Source organism: Chelmon rostratus, chromosome 19 (assembly GCF_017976325.1).
Source record: "Chelmon rostratus isolate fCheRos1 chromosome 19, fCheRos1.pri, whole genome shotgun sequence".
NCBI lineage: Eukaryota > Metazoa > Chordata > Actinopteri > Chaetodontiformes > Chaetodontidae > Chelmon > Chelmon rostratus.
Window position 1 is genome coordinate 18933130 of NC_055676.1, and position 19180 is coordinate 18952309.

The window sequence follows — 19180 nt, forward strand, 5'->3', positions numbered from 1 at the left end:
TTGTCCGGTTGCCTCTCTCTGCAGTGCATGCGTTTCATAATCAAGCTTCGGCAATTACTGTGTGATTGTGTGCGCGCAGTGCATGTTTCTCTGTTAACTGTGATGTTTTTCCGCTTTGATGTTTGAGTAAGGGCCCAGGTGCTCGTGGAGTGCTTGGCGTTGCTGGCTGGCTTGAGCTTTTTTGGTTTGAGCCCCATCTACAAGCCGCACAGAGCAGTTCATGAATTTTGGGACTGTACAGGGATGTAAATATGATGAAATCGCTCTGTTGCAACCTCACCTTAAGGACTCTATTACAAACCACTTATCACTTCTTCCAAACCACCATGGTTTCACAACTACAGGTTGCTCGTGCTCATGCCCAACACGCAACATCGTGTCAGACTGTATTCATGGTTATAGTTTGGCTTTCATCGTTGACAACATGCTCAAATGTTGTAATAAAGCGGTGCGTGACATTGGAGGAAAGAGCAAGGTAACGCGTCTTAGTAAGATGTTGGTTCAGGACAGAGCAAAGCATCCTCCGAAAAATGAATGCCCAAATGCCCAGAAGGTCTTTGTCAACATTTACCACTACTGTGAAGGTATTTCTAGAATCCTCAAAGGCTCTTTTAATCATCTGGATGATTTTTAACCTGTCCTGAGTCAGGTATAACCTGACTCTGTTAACACAAGCTTATTGATGTCCTTGCTCAATTTGTAGGACATGAACCAAGTTAAAAAAGATTAATTGTCAATACATTGCAGGTGCCTGTGTCCATGTTACCTTCTATTATTTAATTTTTTCATTCAAAACTACCCTTTTAATTTTTTTTTGGCAAAACTGATGCTTAACTCTGTGACAAGGTGCAAACTAATGATTCACATCATTTTCATAGTCAAACCACTAGGGAGCCCTCATGCCTGTACGGAAGCATCATTTGTTATGTTTTTCTTCTCATTCAGTCATTTTTTTCCCTTTAATTTAACATTACCTGACATTTATTTAGCTGACACTTTTGTCCAAAAGTAAGTTCATCTACCCCCCGTAGCAACGACAGCTAGATGTCTGCAAAAATTGAAGTTGCAACTTTTTTCCCCCTGCACGTCTTTGCCTGGCTCTGCTTGTTGATGTGCAGTCCCACTGATGCACGGGCCTCATGTGTTTGTTTGGTAGAGGGCATTATTAACAAGTGATTGCTGTGCCAGTCTGCAAGTGGAAAGCGCATTGATTGTTGTAAATGCACATCTCGCAGCAAAGCAAAATGCTGTGTAAACACTGTGCAGGGCAGTAACCACAGTAAACGCAGTTAGCAAGAAGGCTTAACATCAGGCCGCTTAAATGGAGGCCTCTCTTGAGAAAAGTATTTGTTGTTATAGGTTATGTCAGAAGCCCCAGCTTTGGTCATCAGGGTCATTTTGCGTGTTGGTTATTACTGTAACGTGACAAGAAGCAAAAACCATAAGGGTTTTATTTCCCAAGTGAGGATTACCCCCACTTCACATGTGCTATAACGTGCCGTTGTAGTACATGTAATTATAGTGAAACCATGCATAATCTTGTCGCTACTCAGGAGGATGTAGACTTTCAATGTTCTGTTATTCGGAGTTGCAGAGCCTTAATTCAGGCTATCTTGAGCTATCAGTATAAACATAGTCCCTTGTGGTGCAGCCGGCAAGCAAGCAAGTCAGTGTGTTAGAAGCCTTAAGTGCTCTGACGCCTATATGGGCCCGGGGTTTCAGACCATATCAGATCCCAGACAGGCTATCAGATGAACTCTTTCTACAGGATGCAGAGACAAAGCGCAGTGGGTGCAGCCCAGACACACTCAGAATCCATTACTCTGCTCTCCTTTCCCCGGTACTGACTCCTAACCAAGTTTCTATTGAACCTTAACCCGGCACAGTGTGTCTAGATGTCAGGCTGTGCTGATGGGATTTTGGCCTGATGCATCAATTCCTAAATAGTGAATGTACACCAACATTGTCAGTCAATTAGTTGTTGGAATGATAAAAATCTAATTGTAACTGATAACTGATGTACCAGAAAGTTATTCAGTTTAACTGAGTTGCATCATAGTGTTGTTGATACCATTTTCACTGGTCACCCCTCCTCATTTCAGACTTAAAGTTGTTGCTGTTTTTTCATCTTGTGCATGAAAACCCGGGGGCTAACTGCCAGAAAACTGGAACATTTCTGGAAATTTCTCAAAGAAGTTTCTACACTTAGCTGAGGTGCAAAAGTTGGCATATCTTGGGGAAGAAAAGGTGCATTAAAGGCAGACTGAAACAGATGTTTTTGAATACATTTTGATGTTTTGGTCCCTGCTTCTGCTTCTTCTACTGCAGAAAAAGCTTTCATGCCACACTGCCACGCGCTGTTTCATGCGTCCACTCGAATAGAAGGCCAGAAAATAAAGAATAACGTGGGCGTGCAGAACCACAGTGTCCCTCACCCACCTCACCAGCGCTGTAGCGTCTGATAAAAACACCACAGGGAACACGATGATCAGAAGAGACAAATTCATTAAGGAAACACAAATGGATGTGCAGAGCTACTGCTGCTTGATTAGTCATGTCACCCTGTCACGTCACATGCACCGATTCCCATTTTATTTCTCAAAAATAATGTGCAACATTTACTGGAAACACAACTATTTTCTTCCAGAAGTACAAATCTGTGTCTCTCTCAAGGTGTATGTGCTCTAATACAAACAATTCATTCAGTTATGTATCCAAACACAAGGTATTATAGATAGAGTATGAACTGTGCTGTTTGCACCATCTCCTGTAATTCTGACAGGGTCTTTACAAATACTTTTTTTTATGGCTTCACCTTTTCAATTATGTATTCTGCTCCAGGAACTTTGTATAGTCCTGTCTGCGTGTAGGAGTCACAGTAAGTTTCTGAACTGTCAGAACTACAGCCTGTATATCTCCTGCATAGTGTCTGGAATATTTAAATGGCCTGAATGAAGCCCAGAAGATAAAAAGGGCTCGATTGATTTGTGGCCAAGAGACAAGAAGGGAGATAAACAAAGCGAGAGAGATAAACAGTGGAACAGTGGAAGAAGAAGAGAGCGGGGTGGAGAGATGTCCACCAGAGAGTCAGAAAGAATCCTCCGAGCATAAACTATAGCGGCCACCTCAGGTAAACACAGAATGAGAGAAAGACGGGAGAAGAAGAAATGGAGGCAGAGTCATGGAGGATTGTCAAGGACAAAGAAGGACGTTTGCTGAGAATAGACAACGTTGAGGGAAGGGAAGGGAGAGGAATGAGATGAGGACAGCAGACCCTGCTTTTAATACCAGTTGTTATTTGCCGAGGCTGACATGAACAGTATGTCAAACTGGGTGATACAGAAGTTACGAGCAGATTTCACACGGCAGAGTCTTTCATTGTCATCATTGCAAAGTGGCCGACAATAGGCTGTAAACTACACGTTACAGTGCCATTTAATGCAGTGCCATACAGATGACAGGCAGCATTATTATTCATCGATTCATACAGTCTCCTGCCATTCCCACTGACACTAATGTTCTCATATGATATGCTGAGAGAAAAAGAAAATCATAATGGAGGAATATTATATATTCCTTTTTGAAGATGCTTTCCTCTCTTTGCACAACATGTGGAACATTTCTCCAGTGGATCTCGCTCCTGGCAGGCTACACTGGCTGCACGTTCCAGTCCATTTCCACAGAAGAAACACTTGCATGCTTCCTATATGTTGCAGGTTTATATTATAAACGTGTATGCTACCAGTTCATTAAAATGTTTGACAGTGTTTTGTAGCATTGCCAGGTGTTTGCGAGACACAAAAAACATCATCATGCAGGTTTTGGGACTGTGGACTATGCTTCAGACAATAAGTTTTCATCCCTTCCCGTGTCTAACGGCACATCCCACTAGAAAACCCCTGTTTCCCCTCCTCTCCGCTTACTTGACTCGCTCTCTGTTCTGCCCAGTACCCAGCCAGCCAATCACAAAGCAGAGCTAGGTGCAAACACACTTCCCCTGCAGCTGTGCTTTGGAAAAGGCTAGAAGCTCCTAAAACTGGATTCTCATATGCAAAGCAATCCTTGCCGTCTTTGCTCATGTATTTTTTTTTTCTTTTATTTCAGAGGATGAAATTTGCCTTTGCAGCATATGTGTGTGTGTGCGTAAGAGATAAAAAAGGAGAGAGAGAGCCCAGATCATTATCCACTTCACATTGGACAGTGGATTTGACAACAAAGCTGGCTGACTGTACAAAGGGCTGCATTCGGTTGCTAATCTGTCATTATGGGTGCTGCATTTTTCCTGGAATGCTCTTCTTTCAGTCCACAGAAGAGATTTACAGTACACACACACACACACACACACACAGGCCTACTCACATACATGGGATTAGTGTGTAAGCCATCCATAGAGGGCACTATTAACAGAATGCTCTCACTCATTACACTAGCAATTGACCCTCTGTGTTCCTCGCCCTGCCATTGTCTGAGTGTCAAATGTTTGTGTAGCTCGCCCGCCGCTGCTTACCGCCCTCGCCAGCCTATTTATCTTTTCATCCTCTTATGACTGCGAGCACTGAGGCCTGGTGTTTCACTCCATACATGTGACTTAAGACTAAAAACTATTACTTCATGACGTGCTGGAGAATAAAACTGCTTTTAAACACTTAAACAGAACTGGTTCTTATCAAGCGTTCCAATAGATAAACTTTGGGTTTAACATCAATCTCAGTACTGTCGATCTTATATGCCACTGGCACACATTTGCTCTTTCCTGGTGACATCAACCACAGCAAACAGTGGAAAGGCATTCACTTTGCCTCCTAATCCTCTCTGACTAAATAATGGCCATGAATAGTGCCTCAGGGCTGTCTTTGTTGGAATATTGAACTTTCTAAAGTGCACTCTGAGCTCCTGCCATAATTCAATGGAGAAGAGTTGACCGGGTTATGAGTTTGTGTGCTGTGTGTATGCTAAGTGGAGCCCCACAAAACAGATAGCAAGTGCTTTATCACGGCGTAGCATTATCACATCATGGAAATTATCTAAGCCTGACCATTAATGATAATCAGTGATATGAATTGCTTCCTATTTATAGTGGTTCCGCTGCATAGGTTTGCAGCACAGCTTGACTCATGCTTCTCATGCCTTCATGCTTCTTCATTCATTCATTGATGGCACCCATTAGCAAGTGAACTTAGAAGTGGGAGCATGAACATGCCTTGATACAGTATGCAAGCTTGTCATGCTGAGGCCTCGCTGACTTTGAGGCAAGTGGAGCATCCTCTCTTCGTCATCCTCACACTCTCTTGCTTCACACTCACCATGAACGCCCGCTAATACGTGCAGTACATATGTTGCCTCCCTCTCACTTCCTCTCTGCACAGTGACTCAGTTCTCTCCCTTTTTCCACTCTTAGATCTCATCTGATGCCAAGGCTGAAGGAGTCTCGCTCCCATGAATCATTGCTCAGCCCCAGTAGTGCTGTGGAAGCCTTGGACCTAAGTATGGAGGACGAGGTTGTCATCAAGCCTGTTCACAGCAGCATCCTCGGGCAGGACTACTGCTTTGAGGTGAGGGGGTCGCACACATGCAGAACATGAACACACAAATCCCCATTCCCACTGCTGGTCCTGCTTAATTAAAGCGTCCGTGGACTATCATACATTTCAAGTATCCAAGGCTCTGTAACTAAAGGTCGTGGTCTGCATAGATAATGTTTGCTGAGTGGCATTTGAAGCACTTCCAGAGCATCAGTACAAAAAAACAACTACATAAGAAAATTTCTGGTTCTTTGAGCAAAAGTGTTGAAGCTGCACTGCATTTTCTTGCAAAACATCCGATCACTATGCTTAAGCTAAGCTTCTCTTATCAATTCTTATATATTCAAGTTCATATGTTTAATGTGTTGCTCATCGTGATGAACCCACAGAGAATTATCACCAAAAGTCCCCCACAGCTCCACAGAGCGATTTAGCTTCTTTCAGCTCAATGTTTTGTTGTTTTGCATCCCTCTTTCAGCGAAAAAACTCGGATAACCCCACAGTACACTACAAGCCCAGCACCAAGCAGTAGACAAACAAAGTTAATGACTAGCTAGTGAACAAAGTGGAGCATTTAGCTGCTAATGAGCCAGATATGACACCCAGAAATCGGAGCAGACCAAAGCAGAGCTAAAGGGAGACTGAATATTTGAACATTCGTCAGGTGGCTAAAAACACGACTCCAAATGAATGCTAATGTTGGCGTTGTAATTGGACTGTTTGCCAACATTCAGGAAGTGATAATATGTTAGTGTCTACAGCTTGTTCTGCTGCCACTGTTAAATTCTTTTGCATGCGTTGCAAACGGCGAGCAGAAGCTAAAGATTACGCTTTGTAGAAGCCACATTCTGAAGCTATGAGACTTTTTTTTTTTTCCCAGTTGCAACAAACAACCTTTTTTGGGGCTCGAATGTTATGCTGATTATTTTCTTGATTAATCTTTTGGTTTAAATTCTGTCAGAAAATAGATAAAAATTCACATTATAACCATTAAAATGCATCTGAAATGTGAATCAATGCTACTTTTGGAACCAGAAGCTTCTCTTAATTCTAATCATATCTTGTTTAACTGCGGATGGCCAAAGGTTTGGATACAAACGGCTTTTCTGATGATCATTGGTGGACTGGGGTGATTACTGTAAGATTCACCTGTGCATGATGTGTGTGCACAAACGCATGTTGCAGCTGTAGTGTCAGCTCGCCTCAGGCTGAGAGAAATTAATGAATACTTTCCATCCCACAGCGTCGACTGTCGAGACCAGAAATCTCCACTAATCTTTATTATCCTGCTCATTACATCATTCAGCTTCTTTTTTCTGCTTGTTTCTGCTCTCTCTGTTCTCTCTCTGTCCCACGGCGCATTTTTTAACCATCCAGTTATCACCCAGCCTGCCAAGCGGTCATCACACCATCTATTCTCTCCTCAACACTGCTGTGTCATCTTCAGATACCCAGTAGTGTCTGTGTGTGTGTATTACTAATAAACTTCTTTGGCATCAGAGACAAAGGGGTATTTTTAAACTAAGTTTAGTAAAAAAAAAAAAAAGTCTGTTCCACTTATTCTCTGTCATTGTTATGCATGAGGTTTGATCATCAAAGCATTCGTTTTCCTTCTCTTGCTCACTCTCTCCGCGGTAGGTCACCACCTCCACGGGAAGCAAATGTTTTTCCTGTCGTTCATCAGCCGAGAGAGACAAATGGATGGAGAATCTGAGGAGAGCAGTACAGCCCAACAAGGTAAGCGTATAAATATGCAGTAGGTGGGACGAGACTGTGTGTAGCAATCAACGCAAATGAGCTGATGCACAAGTGTGTCAAATCCAAACCACGCTTTGCAACGCTGGTTAGTGTAAAGACAGTGAACTATATGGTGTTGACGTCATATCCCTGCAATACAAAACAAAGCAATCTGATACTGTGTGTTGACATTCAGCTGTTATAGATCGCAAACTGTTTATAAGAAGGTTCAACAAGTAAAGGATTTTCTTAGAAATCTCCTGTAATGTTGACAACATCATTCTTACTCTCTTTTATTGAGCGCGACCTTTCTTATTGCAATGATTGCTGGTATAGAAACTCAAAGCACTAGAAGCAAACCCACAGGAACAAGCTGTGGCCAATTGTTGGGCCAGTGGTGGGAACAGTACTGAAAATCCTGTTCTGGCTTTTGCTCCATCATCATCACATCATGGTCAAAAGACATGTGGTGCTTCTTTTTCTTTCAGGCAGATGGCATCTGCAGCAGAGCCTCTCCTCACACGCCCACCCCCTCAACGCTCAGAAATATACTGGAGTAAACAGTAGACATACAGTTTAAAAAAAGGAACATGGGAAGCACTCGTTCCTTAAAAAAACAAAAGTTCTTACTCGCATGCGTTAGCTGTAAGGTGTTACTACACATCCCTGGTGTGCAGACACACTTGTACCACCTGTATCTAACTAGGCTGATTGAGGGCTGACAAGGTCTGCTGGGATCTTTTCTATCCACTTTCATTGGAGTTGCAGCCACTGCCTTCTGGCCACAGGTACAGTTATCTCAAAATAAGAACCAACCAGGAAAAAGGCTAGGGTACAATTCAAATATTTAATTTATTTATAATTTTGGCATGGAGTGGATGGGCTGTGCAGACTATGCGCTGTATTGCAAATTTCCTCTCTGAGGACAATTAAAGTTATCTAAACCTGTGCTCTTCCTGCATTGCATACCTCAAGAGCAGAAAATACGAAGGTCACTGGGAGGAACAACAAAACTCCCAAAGTGCTCTTGTCTTGAGGTGATACCGTCTGTATCCATGACAAACACAGCTGTGGCAGGGAGCGGGAGTGTAGTGAACATATCAAGCCTAGCAGGTAGTCTTACTGACAGCATCTTTGCTCCTTCAGATGTCATTATTTAATAAATTACTCACTGATTAGAACTTTGAAGAAAAGTTCACTAATAGTGTTTGAGTCCTGTTCTTCTCAGCGATTTTGGCTATGATGTGCTATTTCTGTCTCTTTTTTAATTATTCTGTGATTTTGGGAGATTAGATGCAGTCCAATGCTTTTGGCAAACATAGAAACTGGTAACAGATACAGAAATTCTTTGAAATTAAATAAGGAAGTCAAGCAGATTTCACTTTAACTGCTACCACGTCTACCAACTTTGCCACTACTACTGTAATACTACTGTACTACTACTGCTCGCAGACTAGACCCGTGACTAAGTTAACAGTCTGAACTACGCTACAAAAACCTTTATATCAAGACTTATCATCCATCATATTGGGGACAAGCAAAAGCATCAAGACACATTTAAGTACATACAAATGTGCAAAAGTCATTTTGTTCACTGAAAATATATTGTGCACCAAAAAAGATTTTTTTCAGTTTTAATCCATATTAATCAACAATAATCTACCATGACCTCGCCTTAAAGTCTCTCCTCTGCTGCTGGTGCTTGGTAGGAGGAAGGAGATGCTAAAGGTATGAAATAACAAAGGAAATACATACCTGAAATACATTTCTGCCAGAGATGAAATCAACGTGACTAAAGCAAGGTGGTGTAAATGCCAAGTCTGCACAATTCAGCTCCTATATAAGAAGATAAGTATGTAATTAGAATAATAGGCAATTTACAGATATATCATCTTTGTGGGCTGATGTTTGGATTGCAAGTACATTTCTGTGCACATTAAAGAGACACAAAGCTTTTATTTTCTAATTCATGGTATAGAGCACTATCAGTGAGAACACCACTGACGAGGCGTTACTGAACAAAGATCACATGTGAAACCAAGACTAAAATCTAGCTGTCAGTCTTCAGGAATGATACCGAGCAGAGGAACAATACTGCAAAGACTTGACATTCAGTACTGCAGGCAGTCGTAGCAGTAGTTTTCTCCCAGCTGAACAGGAGAACGCCTCTACTTTCTGTGAGAAGGTGATGATGTGAGATGATGCATCTCCTGATGTTTCACAGGTTAGCCTCTATACCTTCTTTTAGCTCCCCACCTAATGGAGACACACCGTGAATGCACCACACATGCATAAAGATAAGATGAATGGGATGATTTTAATGACCAGAGCCGCAAAAATAGATAATAAATACAAATATTTTGTTGCACAGACGCTTAGCGTATGAAAAGCATCCAGATACCATTGAACTTTCTTAAGCAGAGCTACCCGTATTTCAAACATCCTCGTGATTATGAGAGACTCTATTATTTCTTTCTAATAATGTCACCATTAGCTCCTCTTTTCTTCTCCTCATCTTCAGAGGTAGTTTCCAAGCGATAGGAATAATGGGCCAAAAAATATGCCCGGCTCTTGGCAAAATCAAGTGATGACATAAGAACGGGTTAGCACTCAGTGAAATAATGTAGGAGTGAGATTTATTCGCTTTTTGAAAGACTGCAAAGGCAGGAGAGAGAAAGGATTTTCAATTGCCGCTATGAAATGATTGAAATGCTGTCTGAAATGTTTTTGTCAGTTAGAGGAAACTTCAGAATCAGGATTCTAGTTTGAATCATGTCAGTCTACTTGTGACGTCATCTGATTTGTTTAGTTTATTAGTTTACTACATTAGTTTTTGATTAACCTTTCCACCAGTGGTGATGTTGGTGAAAAAATTGTTCTTACTACACCACTTCCTGTCATCTTATCTTGTCTCCAGGACAACAGTCGTCGGGTGGAGAACATGCTGAAGTTGTGGATCATCGAGGCCAAGGACCTGCCAGCCAAAAAGAAATACTTCTGTGAGCTTTGCCTGGATGACTCACTCTACGCCCGCACCACCTGCAAACTCAAGACTGACAACGTTTTCTGGGGAGAGCACTTTGAGTTCAACAACCTGCCTCCTGTCAAGAGCATCACAGCCCACCTCTACAAAGACACAGACAAGAAGAAAAAGAAAGATAAAAACAATTACATTGGACTTGTCAATATCCCCGTCGCTGCCGTTACCGGACGACAGTTTGTGGAGAAGTGGTATCCAGTCAGCACGCCCAACCCCCCCAAGGGCAAGACGTCTGGGCCCATGATCAGGATCAAAGCACGCTATCAGAGTATGAACATCCTACCCATGGAGATGTACAAGGAGTTTGCAGAGTACACCACCAATAACTACATGCTGCTATGCTCGGTGCTTGAGCCCGGGATTAGCGTCAAGAACAAGGAGGAGATGGCGTGTGCACTGGTCCACATTCTGCAGAGCACTGGCAAGGCCAAGGTTAGTACCCATCATATGATTTACCTCCATTTTCCTCACGTTTGTACTCCTCGTGGAGAAATAATGGCTAACAAAGCCAGAATATCAGGCCGTTATCTTGCCACAAGGTACTGACAAGACATGAAGCAGACAGAGGTTAACTGTGCCTCCGCTGCCTGCTCATCTCGTGAACTATTGACCCCCCCACAGCTGTAATCCAGAGCAGACAAAGACCAGACAGACAGGTGATTTCCTCTTGCTGCACCAGCCTGTATTACATTTTTAACTCAAGCTAATCCCTTACATGTATCCCCTGCAGTGCTTCACAGCATACCGATGCAGGACAGAAGCACAATATATCCACTGCTGTCTGTAGCACTACAAGCGTGCAGAGATTAGTCTACCACAGTAGGAGCTAAGTCTCCCATGACAGCAGGCCTTTGGACCCAGATAATCTCGCATCCGTCCAAAACAGCTGTATTTTACTTTACACCGACACCGCGGCATTCGTCTTTTCAGTGCGGTGAAACAAAGGTTGGCATTTTGACCCAGCATGACACCAGGGTATGAGATACAAGAGGCAAAGTCATCCTACTGGCTGCAGATGAAATGTGCATGAAGCTTAGAGCTGAATTGGGCAGTCGAGCAATTTTCATAACAGGTTTGTCGTTAAGGTGATTTTTCAAGCATAAATAACAAAGAAATCACAGCTTCCAGCCACTCAGATGGAAGATTTGTTGCTTTTCTCTGTTTTATATCATTGTAAATTTAATATATTTCGGTTTTGGTGTGTTGGTCGGACAGAACAACACATGTAAACATCTGGGAAGATCCCAGGCTTTTTTAACTGTTATGCTATTTCAAGACCAAGCAATTAACTGATTAATAAAATTAATCAACAATGAAAATAACCATTAGTTTGATAATACTGATGGATCTTTTTACGAACAAAAGGCTTTTTTGTCAGGAAATAGACATCTTGTTGTCCTTGCGGTGTCCAAAATAACTCTCTGCTTTCATTGCGATATTGCTTCAGGCTGCTTTCTTTATTGCAGCATGAACGTCTTCTCTGCCTCGTCAGTTGCCAGCGACAACTTCTGCCTCAGTTCAGTTTTCTTGACAGTATCTCATCAGCTGAGCTTTGAAACTTCCTTTGACTTTATCACGGCTCAGCGGAATGATGAATGATCAGCGCTTAAGAAGTGATGTCTATCCACACTGTACCTCCAGTCTGCCGGTTTAGGCGCTGATAGCTGCTGATTGATGGGGGAGAAGGCCTCTACTGGTCCCCGGAGAGGCGGTCACATCCTTAATTACTTTCAATTAATCCCCACCTTCCAAGCAAAGCACTAAAACTTTTGCTTGTTTCTCACCTCCTGGCCCTCCCTCCCGGCTGCTTTCTGCTAGCTTTGGATGTGCTGCTTGTAAAACCACACCAGAGATGTTATTTTCAAGGTTGAACATCAAGAGAGAGGCCCTGAAATAATTCCCTCACTACATCTGTATTCAAAACTGCTTTTAATTTCATCTTCGTGGGGCTGTAAATATAGAGAAAAGCTGTTGTTGCCTTTAGAAGAATAGTCAGAAGCTTTTGGACGGACGTAAAATGGACGAATTAATGAAAGCTGCTGTCGAAATCAGAGCATCGGTGCTGTTTACGAGCACAGCTGCTTTTCTGAAAATACTTTCATCATTCAAGACATCGTGATGTGGTCTGACATATTTAGGCAACGCACAAACACACACACACACACACACACACACACACACACACTGGAGTACATGTTTTTCCTTTAGCATTGATGGATAGAGCAGTCGTGTCATGCCAGACACAGCACACAGGATACCGACAAACCACTTACCCTGAATTATTCCAAAGACCTAATTAGGATATCCTCCGCTGCTGTGTAGATGTTTTATATACACACGTCTTTGCCAATGTTGCATGGTTTGTTCATTTACAAGCCAATGATGAAGTTGTTTCTTCATGTGCTGCCAACTTGGGTGCGGCCTTTGCGAACATCGGCGGATTTGAGCAATTTAGCTGAGCAAAGATAAATTCTGGAAAATCCTGCGAGCCTGGTTTTATTGTTTTCCTGCAAGTGTTTAATAGAGCCTTTGGTTATTTACCCCTCTCCTTTCTATTGTTGTTTAGTCTTTCAACTATCCGGGCTCACGTCAATATCCATGAGTCAGTGTCTAATTCTGTCAGCGCCACAGTGGATTTCTATAGTTCAGACAGAGAGACTTTGCATTGCTGTTGCATTAGACAGTCACAAAGGCGCACCCCTCCTTACACCCAGCGGAGGTGAACGGGAGGTGAACGCTGCTTTTTGGAGATGCAGCGCTAACTCTTTGTAGCTCTGAAGTTCTGCTGATGTGCATCACTTTTAATCAGACGTGCGCAGGTGGGAAACGGCTTCTAATTGCAGCTGGCTATTGTTAAGGGATGCAGATTGCAAATTGTAGAGGGCATTAGTATGCAACACCTCCAGACTTCTGTTTCTTCCTGTGTCACTTTATCACCCATCACTGGGTAATTACACCCTGAATACTCTGCTCCGTTGCACACCCGCTCCCTACTTTCTGTCTTTGACTTCCTTCATCTCTCTTTCACGCTTCATTGCATCTTGAGGCCAAAGCTCTCTTGAGAGATGTCATTACTGATGCTGTATTGATGTCTGGATGCATTGGTGAGCACAGCGGCCACGCCCTGCACCGCTGCGCAGATGCTAACTTTATACACACACACACCTACGTACAGTATAATCACAAGACATTAGCAGGTGGTTGCAGGTAGTTTATTCAGTTTTATGCATGAGCAGCTAGGCCTGCAGCAGCATTAAGATAGATGTTGCTTTAGATAGGGGTTAAAGTATGAATGAATTAATCAGTTATCTGCTTTTTATGTCAGTTGAGTTTATATGATTTTGACTGCATAAATCCAGCTGAAATCAAAATGAGAAATCCAGTCGCAACATCCCTACCGAGTTCCCATGCTGTAAGGTCACAACACCAGTCCGTCTCCTCCCCTGTGGGACGTGCTGCTATGTCCGTACACCCGAACAGCACTACTAGAAGCTCCACAGCAACAATAACAAGCCCTCTACTGTGTTGGTATCGCCTGAAGACGTTCACCTTCCTTTCATCTGAAAATAACCACTCCTGGCACGAATCCTCCACGTTATTGATCCAGTCTTGTCGACGCCTCGGCCCTTGGGAAGATTATGTTCTAATTTTGTTGCTGCTCCTCTCAGCCGCGCCGACTGTTGGAAGAGACGATAAGGAGGATTTATCCTTATGATAACTGGCTAGAGGAGGGCGGTGCTCCGGTTATTATGCCATTGCCTTTTTATGTTACTGCTCCTCAAGGTAAACTAACAGCCCTGCTTAAGAGGGCGAAATATGTGCGGCTCTCCTCTCTGCAATGTCTGTGGCAATTTGTCGTAGCACGGCTCCAGTTATGTTAAACTCAAGCATCTTACTAATTCATTCAGCGGCGTTTTCAGTGGGCAGTGATGCTCATCACCGCAGCTGTGGCACACAGGCACAGTTTCGTACGCACATAATATGGTGTGACAAATGATTTACTAACATGACATGAAGGGCTGTGATAGTTCTGTGTTCCTCTGGGCTTTTTTTAAAATGTTGCTTTGAATTAATCAGCTGTCCCCAGAGAAGGCCAGTGAGTGATCAGAACATGCTAGCCACTTGTCAACGCCCCTCCCCATTAACAGGGAAGTTGTAATATTGTTAGACGGAAAAAAAAGATGTTAGCTAGTCATGAAGCCATAGATTTACAGTACAGGCTCAAACCAGGACAGGAAATAAATACCAAGCACCTTGATGCACGAGCTCTCCTCATAGTCCCTGCTGTAAAATTTGCACTACAAAGGCAGCGCATCATATTCTCAGAGTGTTAATCCAGCCCGATTTTTATCAGCACCCTGTTGAGTGATGAAGAGGTGAAAACATCCGATCAGAGAAAGGTAAAGGGAAAGCTGCAGGCGCTGATGATGGAGGGGAAAGAACGGAGAGAGGGAGAAAGAGCGTTTATAGAGAAATCTAGTTTGAGCTTGCAGCAACAGTTTCTGGCTGTGCAGTCAAACATCAGCAGGCTGCAAAGAGAAACATTCAGCTCTGCAATGATACTCAACACATCGATCTGGAAGCCTCCTGACGTCTCTGTTTGCACTCAGATCACATAGACTCTGTCTCTCTCCCTCCCCGTCACTCCTAACACTGTCACTCTCTTTTATCCTGTTGCCTGAGTTCATCTCAGCGAAACCTCATTACATGACACGCCACGTGCAGCACTCGTTACGATCACGAAAGTTTGAAAAATCTGAAAGATGCACGCTGTTTTTTCCTTCTCGTTCTTTCTCTTATTTGTAAAGCTGACTTATTCACCAAAATTGTGATCAGTTTGGTGACGCCTTAACTTCATGTACAGCACCATCATGAGATCAGAACGCCTGAAAGCTAATTCCCATCAGCCTCAGCTGTTTGTGTTCTGTGCTAACTCAACATTGTTAGCATGCTAAGAAACTAAACTAAGGTGTTAACATTACACCTGCTAAACATCAGCACATGCTATAGTATACTGACTCAGAATATTGTTGCACGTAATTACAGCCTCACAGAGGTCTTGTTTAACATGACTTAGAAACATAATTATCAGTTTTGGTGAGATAATATCAGTTCTATCTTACTATATGTTGCCTTGTCTAGAATACCCTAAAAAAAAAAAAAAAAAAAAAAAAAAAAACATTTGGTATAGAAATGTGGAAATATCTTAACTAACTGGCAGGGTTCTCCAAATAAGATTTTAAAACTCAATATGAGACTAAATGTCACATTAAAGTGGGCAAAAAGTCTGTTTAGTAATCAAATATGCATTACAGGGCTTCATGGACTGCACTTAACACTAATAGAAATGCAAGATGGACACACACACACACACACAGGAAATCTAAAGAATAAGTCAGCTGTCTGGATGCTGATGACACTTGTTGTAAGACCCCCTCCAGTCAAACCTATCTTCATCCTGATCATGTGCGCTAGCAGCTAAATGCAGCCATTCCCGCTTTTTGCGCCGAATGATAAGCCGCTGTGCCTACGGGAGGAACCGCTTCCATTTCCATCCGGCCCCCGGTCCTCTCCGTCAACCCAATGTGACCCTCACAGGAAGAGCTGCAGGCTACAGCGCTGTAATACTAGCCACCCGTCTCCAGGGAGAGAGACCAGGGGAGGCAGAAAGAGATGGAAAGACGAGGAGAGCGAAGGATGGAGTGGCTGGATTGGTTCCTGTTTTCTCCCCCCTGAGTCTTTCCTCAGCCCTTGCCCCAGGCTGGAAAACCAGGCTCATTGATCAGTCAAATTGATATTATTATCGGGTTTCTACTCTCCGCTCACATTCAGTCCTTTTTTCTTCCTTAGCTGTTTCAGTAAAGCCCAAAAACTGTATATTTGCTGCTTTGTGGTGTGTACACTCTTCAACATCAACAGGTAATTTCCATTTTATTTACTTTTTAATGAATCCCATCACTTCTGCAGCCCATGACTTCTCCAGTAATGGTGTGTTATAGCCATCCGCAAGATACAAAAACAATCTGTGAGCAAAGAATAAGCATTTATGCCTAAATAAGAATCCGTATTCATGCTCTGTTGGGCGTTGTTGCAATGCAGCACACACACACACACACAAAAACATTTTCTCACATTAATATGCGAGTTCAACAGCAGGACACCTTGAAAGAAAAGTAAGCGCTGCTGTGAATATATTTCAGTATTTTCTTTTACGTCACTCAGGATCATCATTCCGCCGTTTAAGAAGAAACATCTTGAATCAATAGCAATAATTATCTTAATAAAATATACATGTAACTTGCTTGTAACTAGAATTTCCAGAATTATAAAGTACAAAAACTGCTACACTGTTGCTGTTTTATTGCTTTTTTTTCTTGTTTTTGAGAGCTGAGTTTTTGCAGCTCACCAGCTTTATCACCTTTTACATCCAACGCAACACAGTGGATTGATTCCTGTGCACACTATACATCGCCGAACAGACCTGGGTAAAGTGATTTACCTGTAATATTTGAACCCATTTGAGTCGCCCACATGTTCTCCAGGTACAGACAGTTTTAAAGAGGCTGAATTTAGAAGAAAATGTTTTGTCGCTTTGCCTTTTTTTTTCTTTCCTGCTCCAGCATTATCCTTTTAAGGCATTTTATTGCTCTGCTTTATGTTACCACAGAAACATTTTAAAAGTAAGTGGGTCCAAAGCTTTTTTCATTTACTGTTTTCTTTTACTTCCCGGACTCGCGGCCCTAGCTTTTCAAGGCGCAGCAATCGGAAAGCAAGTCATTTAAAACGTCGCTCCCCTGTTCCGTGCTCAGGTTTGCCTGACGATGCGTCAGGAGCTTAAAGCCAGAATCCTGACCATGATCTTGATCTTGATTATGTCGCCTTTTCAGTCGGGGCCTGTGTGTTTATATTTCAGCTTCAACACTTGTGCGGTGGAATATTGCTGAATAGAGATGTAAGCACTGCACACACACACACGGCCGTGCCTAGTGGTGATTAGATTGCTGTGTGTACTGCAGTGCAATGGACAGGACTTTATGAGTTTTCACTAGCAAGTAACCCCATCTACAGGGAGCTTCTCATCTTCAGCAGGACTCTGTTCCCTACTATTTATTAGATGTGACCAGCCGTGCTGCACCATCTACCCTCCACTCAGACCCCATCTTCATATCAACCTCCTTTCCCTGTGCAGTGTGTTGGGGTTTTTTCTGCTTCTTTTTGAGGCATGGTTTGGCTGATGAGATGTGGCAGCGATACAGAGAGTGTTCTACTTCTCCTTATTAGCACTGAAGCAGAGGGGAGGAGGCGGGGGGGGTGCAGGCTGCAGGATTGAGGGCGTCAGAGAAAACGCTGAAGGATGGTGACGGGAGGGGAAAAGAAGAGCCAGTCGCTTTTTAGGACATGATTGCACTGACTTTTATTATACTGGTGGTTCCTAGTGATTTAACGTATTGCAACGAACCACATATCTACTTAGCATTACTGCCGACCGTTTTCCAAAGCACACTAAAGATTTTTACATTGACTTCCTACCTTCCAGGCAGTCATTTGTTTTCCCCTAGACTTCACTATGGTAGAAATGCCACTTGAAGAGGCTTGAAAGTTATTTGAAAGAGGTAATCCTTTATAGTGTATAAAGTTTTGGCTTTTGATTTGACAGTTGTGGCATTTTAAGGTGGCAGTTAGGCAGCTACTAAGCTTTCTAGCCATGCTGGCAGTCTGGCAGTGTGTGTAGAATGTCTCAAAATTGAACCAGCTGCATTACCCTCTGCAATCATTTGCAAACAAACTGTGTTTACCGACAACAGTGTTGCAAAATGTTCCCGAGCCCCTGTAACGTCCTTTATACAATCATGTGTTCACAAAGTGGTGAACCTCACTGCATCCTCACTTGTGAACGACTGAGTCTTTCCAGGATGCTTCTTTCATGATACTATCCCCTGTTACCAATGAACCTTCAGAATGAGCAGATATTTACAAAAATCAATGAAGTTGATGAGGTAGAACCTTAATATATAGTCTTTGTACTGCTGAGTTGAGCATATGTCAAAAAGGATTATTCTGCTTTATGTATGTTTTACACAGCGTATCAAGTCTTCTTTGTTAGCATACTGACTGAAAACCAGGTAACCAGGTGCCACCTTGAAGGTAAGAAACCAGTCTTAACACCATGCTATGCTACATGCTCCACTGAAAAATGTGTGCATTTTGTACTTCCAGCAGAGATGAAATACAGAGTGCAAATCCACCGTTATGCTCCCTCTAATTTCCTTATATCTTTAGTTCCAAGATTACTTTCATTAATACTCAAACTGAAATCCATCTGTGCCACAGACACATGCGCTGTATCCTCCATGTCTGAGTTGGTAGGCTCAACAAATGTCTGCTCTTGTGCAGCATGTCATTGTTAGAGACTGTCAGAGGTGGCTGGAACAGTTTTTTTTAGGCTGCCAGCAGAAATTATTCTGCTATTATTCTGTCTGTCTTTTTGATGTGTCTCTCTCAGCTCTCAGTCTCTCTCCTCCTCCATCTCGTCTCTCCTCAGCTGAGGAGTGCAGAGAGGGAGGCACAGAGGGGTCGAGGTTAGAAGAAAGATCATAATTGGGATGACATTTTCCCTCCCCCGCAAAAGAAAAAAAAAATAGATAGAAAAACAAGACCCTGGTTTAATAATGGGATGAGTGTCCATACACCAGGAAAGGTCAGGTTTCCTCAGGCATTGTTGTGTTGTGTATGCTGTTCTCTGCTGCATGCCTTATCAATAGTAACCATAAAAATACGATGTCAGGAATATTCCTGTAAAATTTGTATTAGTGCTGTGAATTCAGTGAATAGGTAGTCAAAAATTCACACAAAGAAAGGCCTAGTCCTTCTTCATCTTCAC

The 19180-nt window shown here is 42.7% G+C and overlaps 1 protein-coding gene across 9 annotated transcripts in view; it reads left to right on the forward strand.

The window, feature by feature from the left end:
* Positions 1–19180, forward strand: part of dab2ipb (DAB2 interacting protein b) — a 113912-nt gene that overhangs the window by 68369 nt on the left and 26363 nt on the right. For all 9 annotated transcript variants that reach the window (XM_041959712.1, XM_041959713.1, XM_041959714.1 and 6 more), the window contains 3 exons: positions 5399–5552; positions 7161–7259; positions 10177–10731. In XM_041959712.1, coding sequence (XP_041815646.1) covers positions 5399–5552; positions 7161–7259; positions 10177–10731 — 808 coding nt within the window. The remainder of the gene's footprint in view (positions 1–5398; positions 5553–7160; positions 7260–10176; positions 10732–19180) is intronic.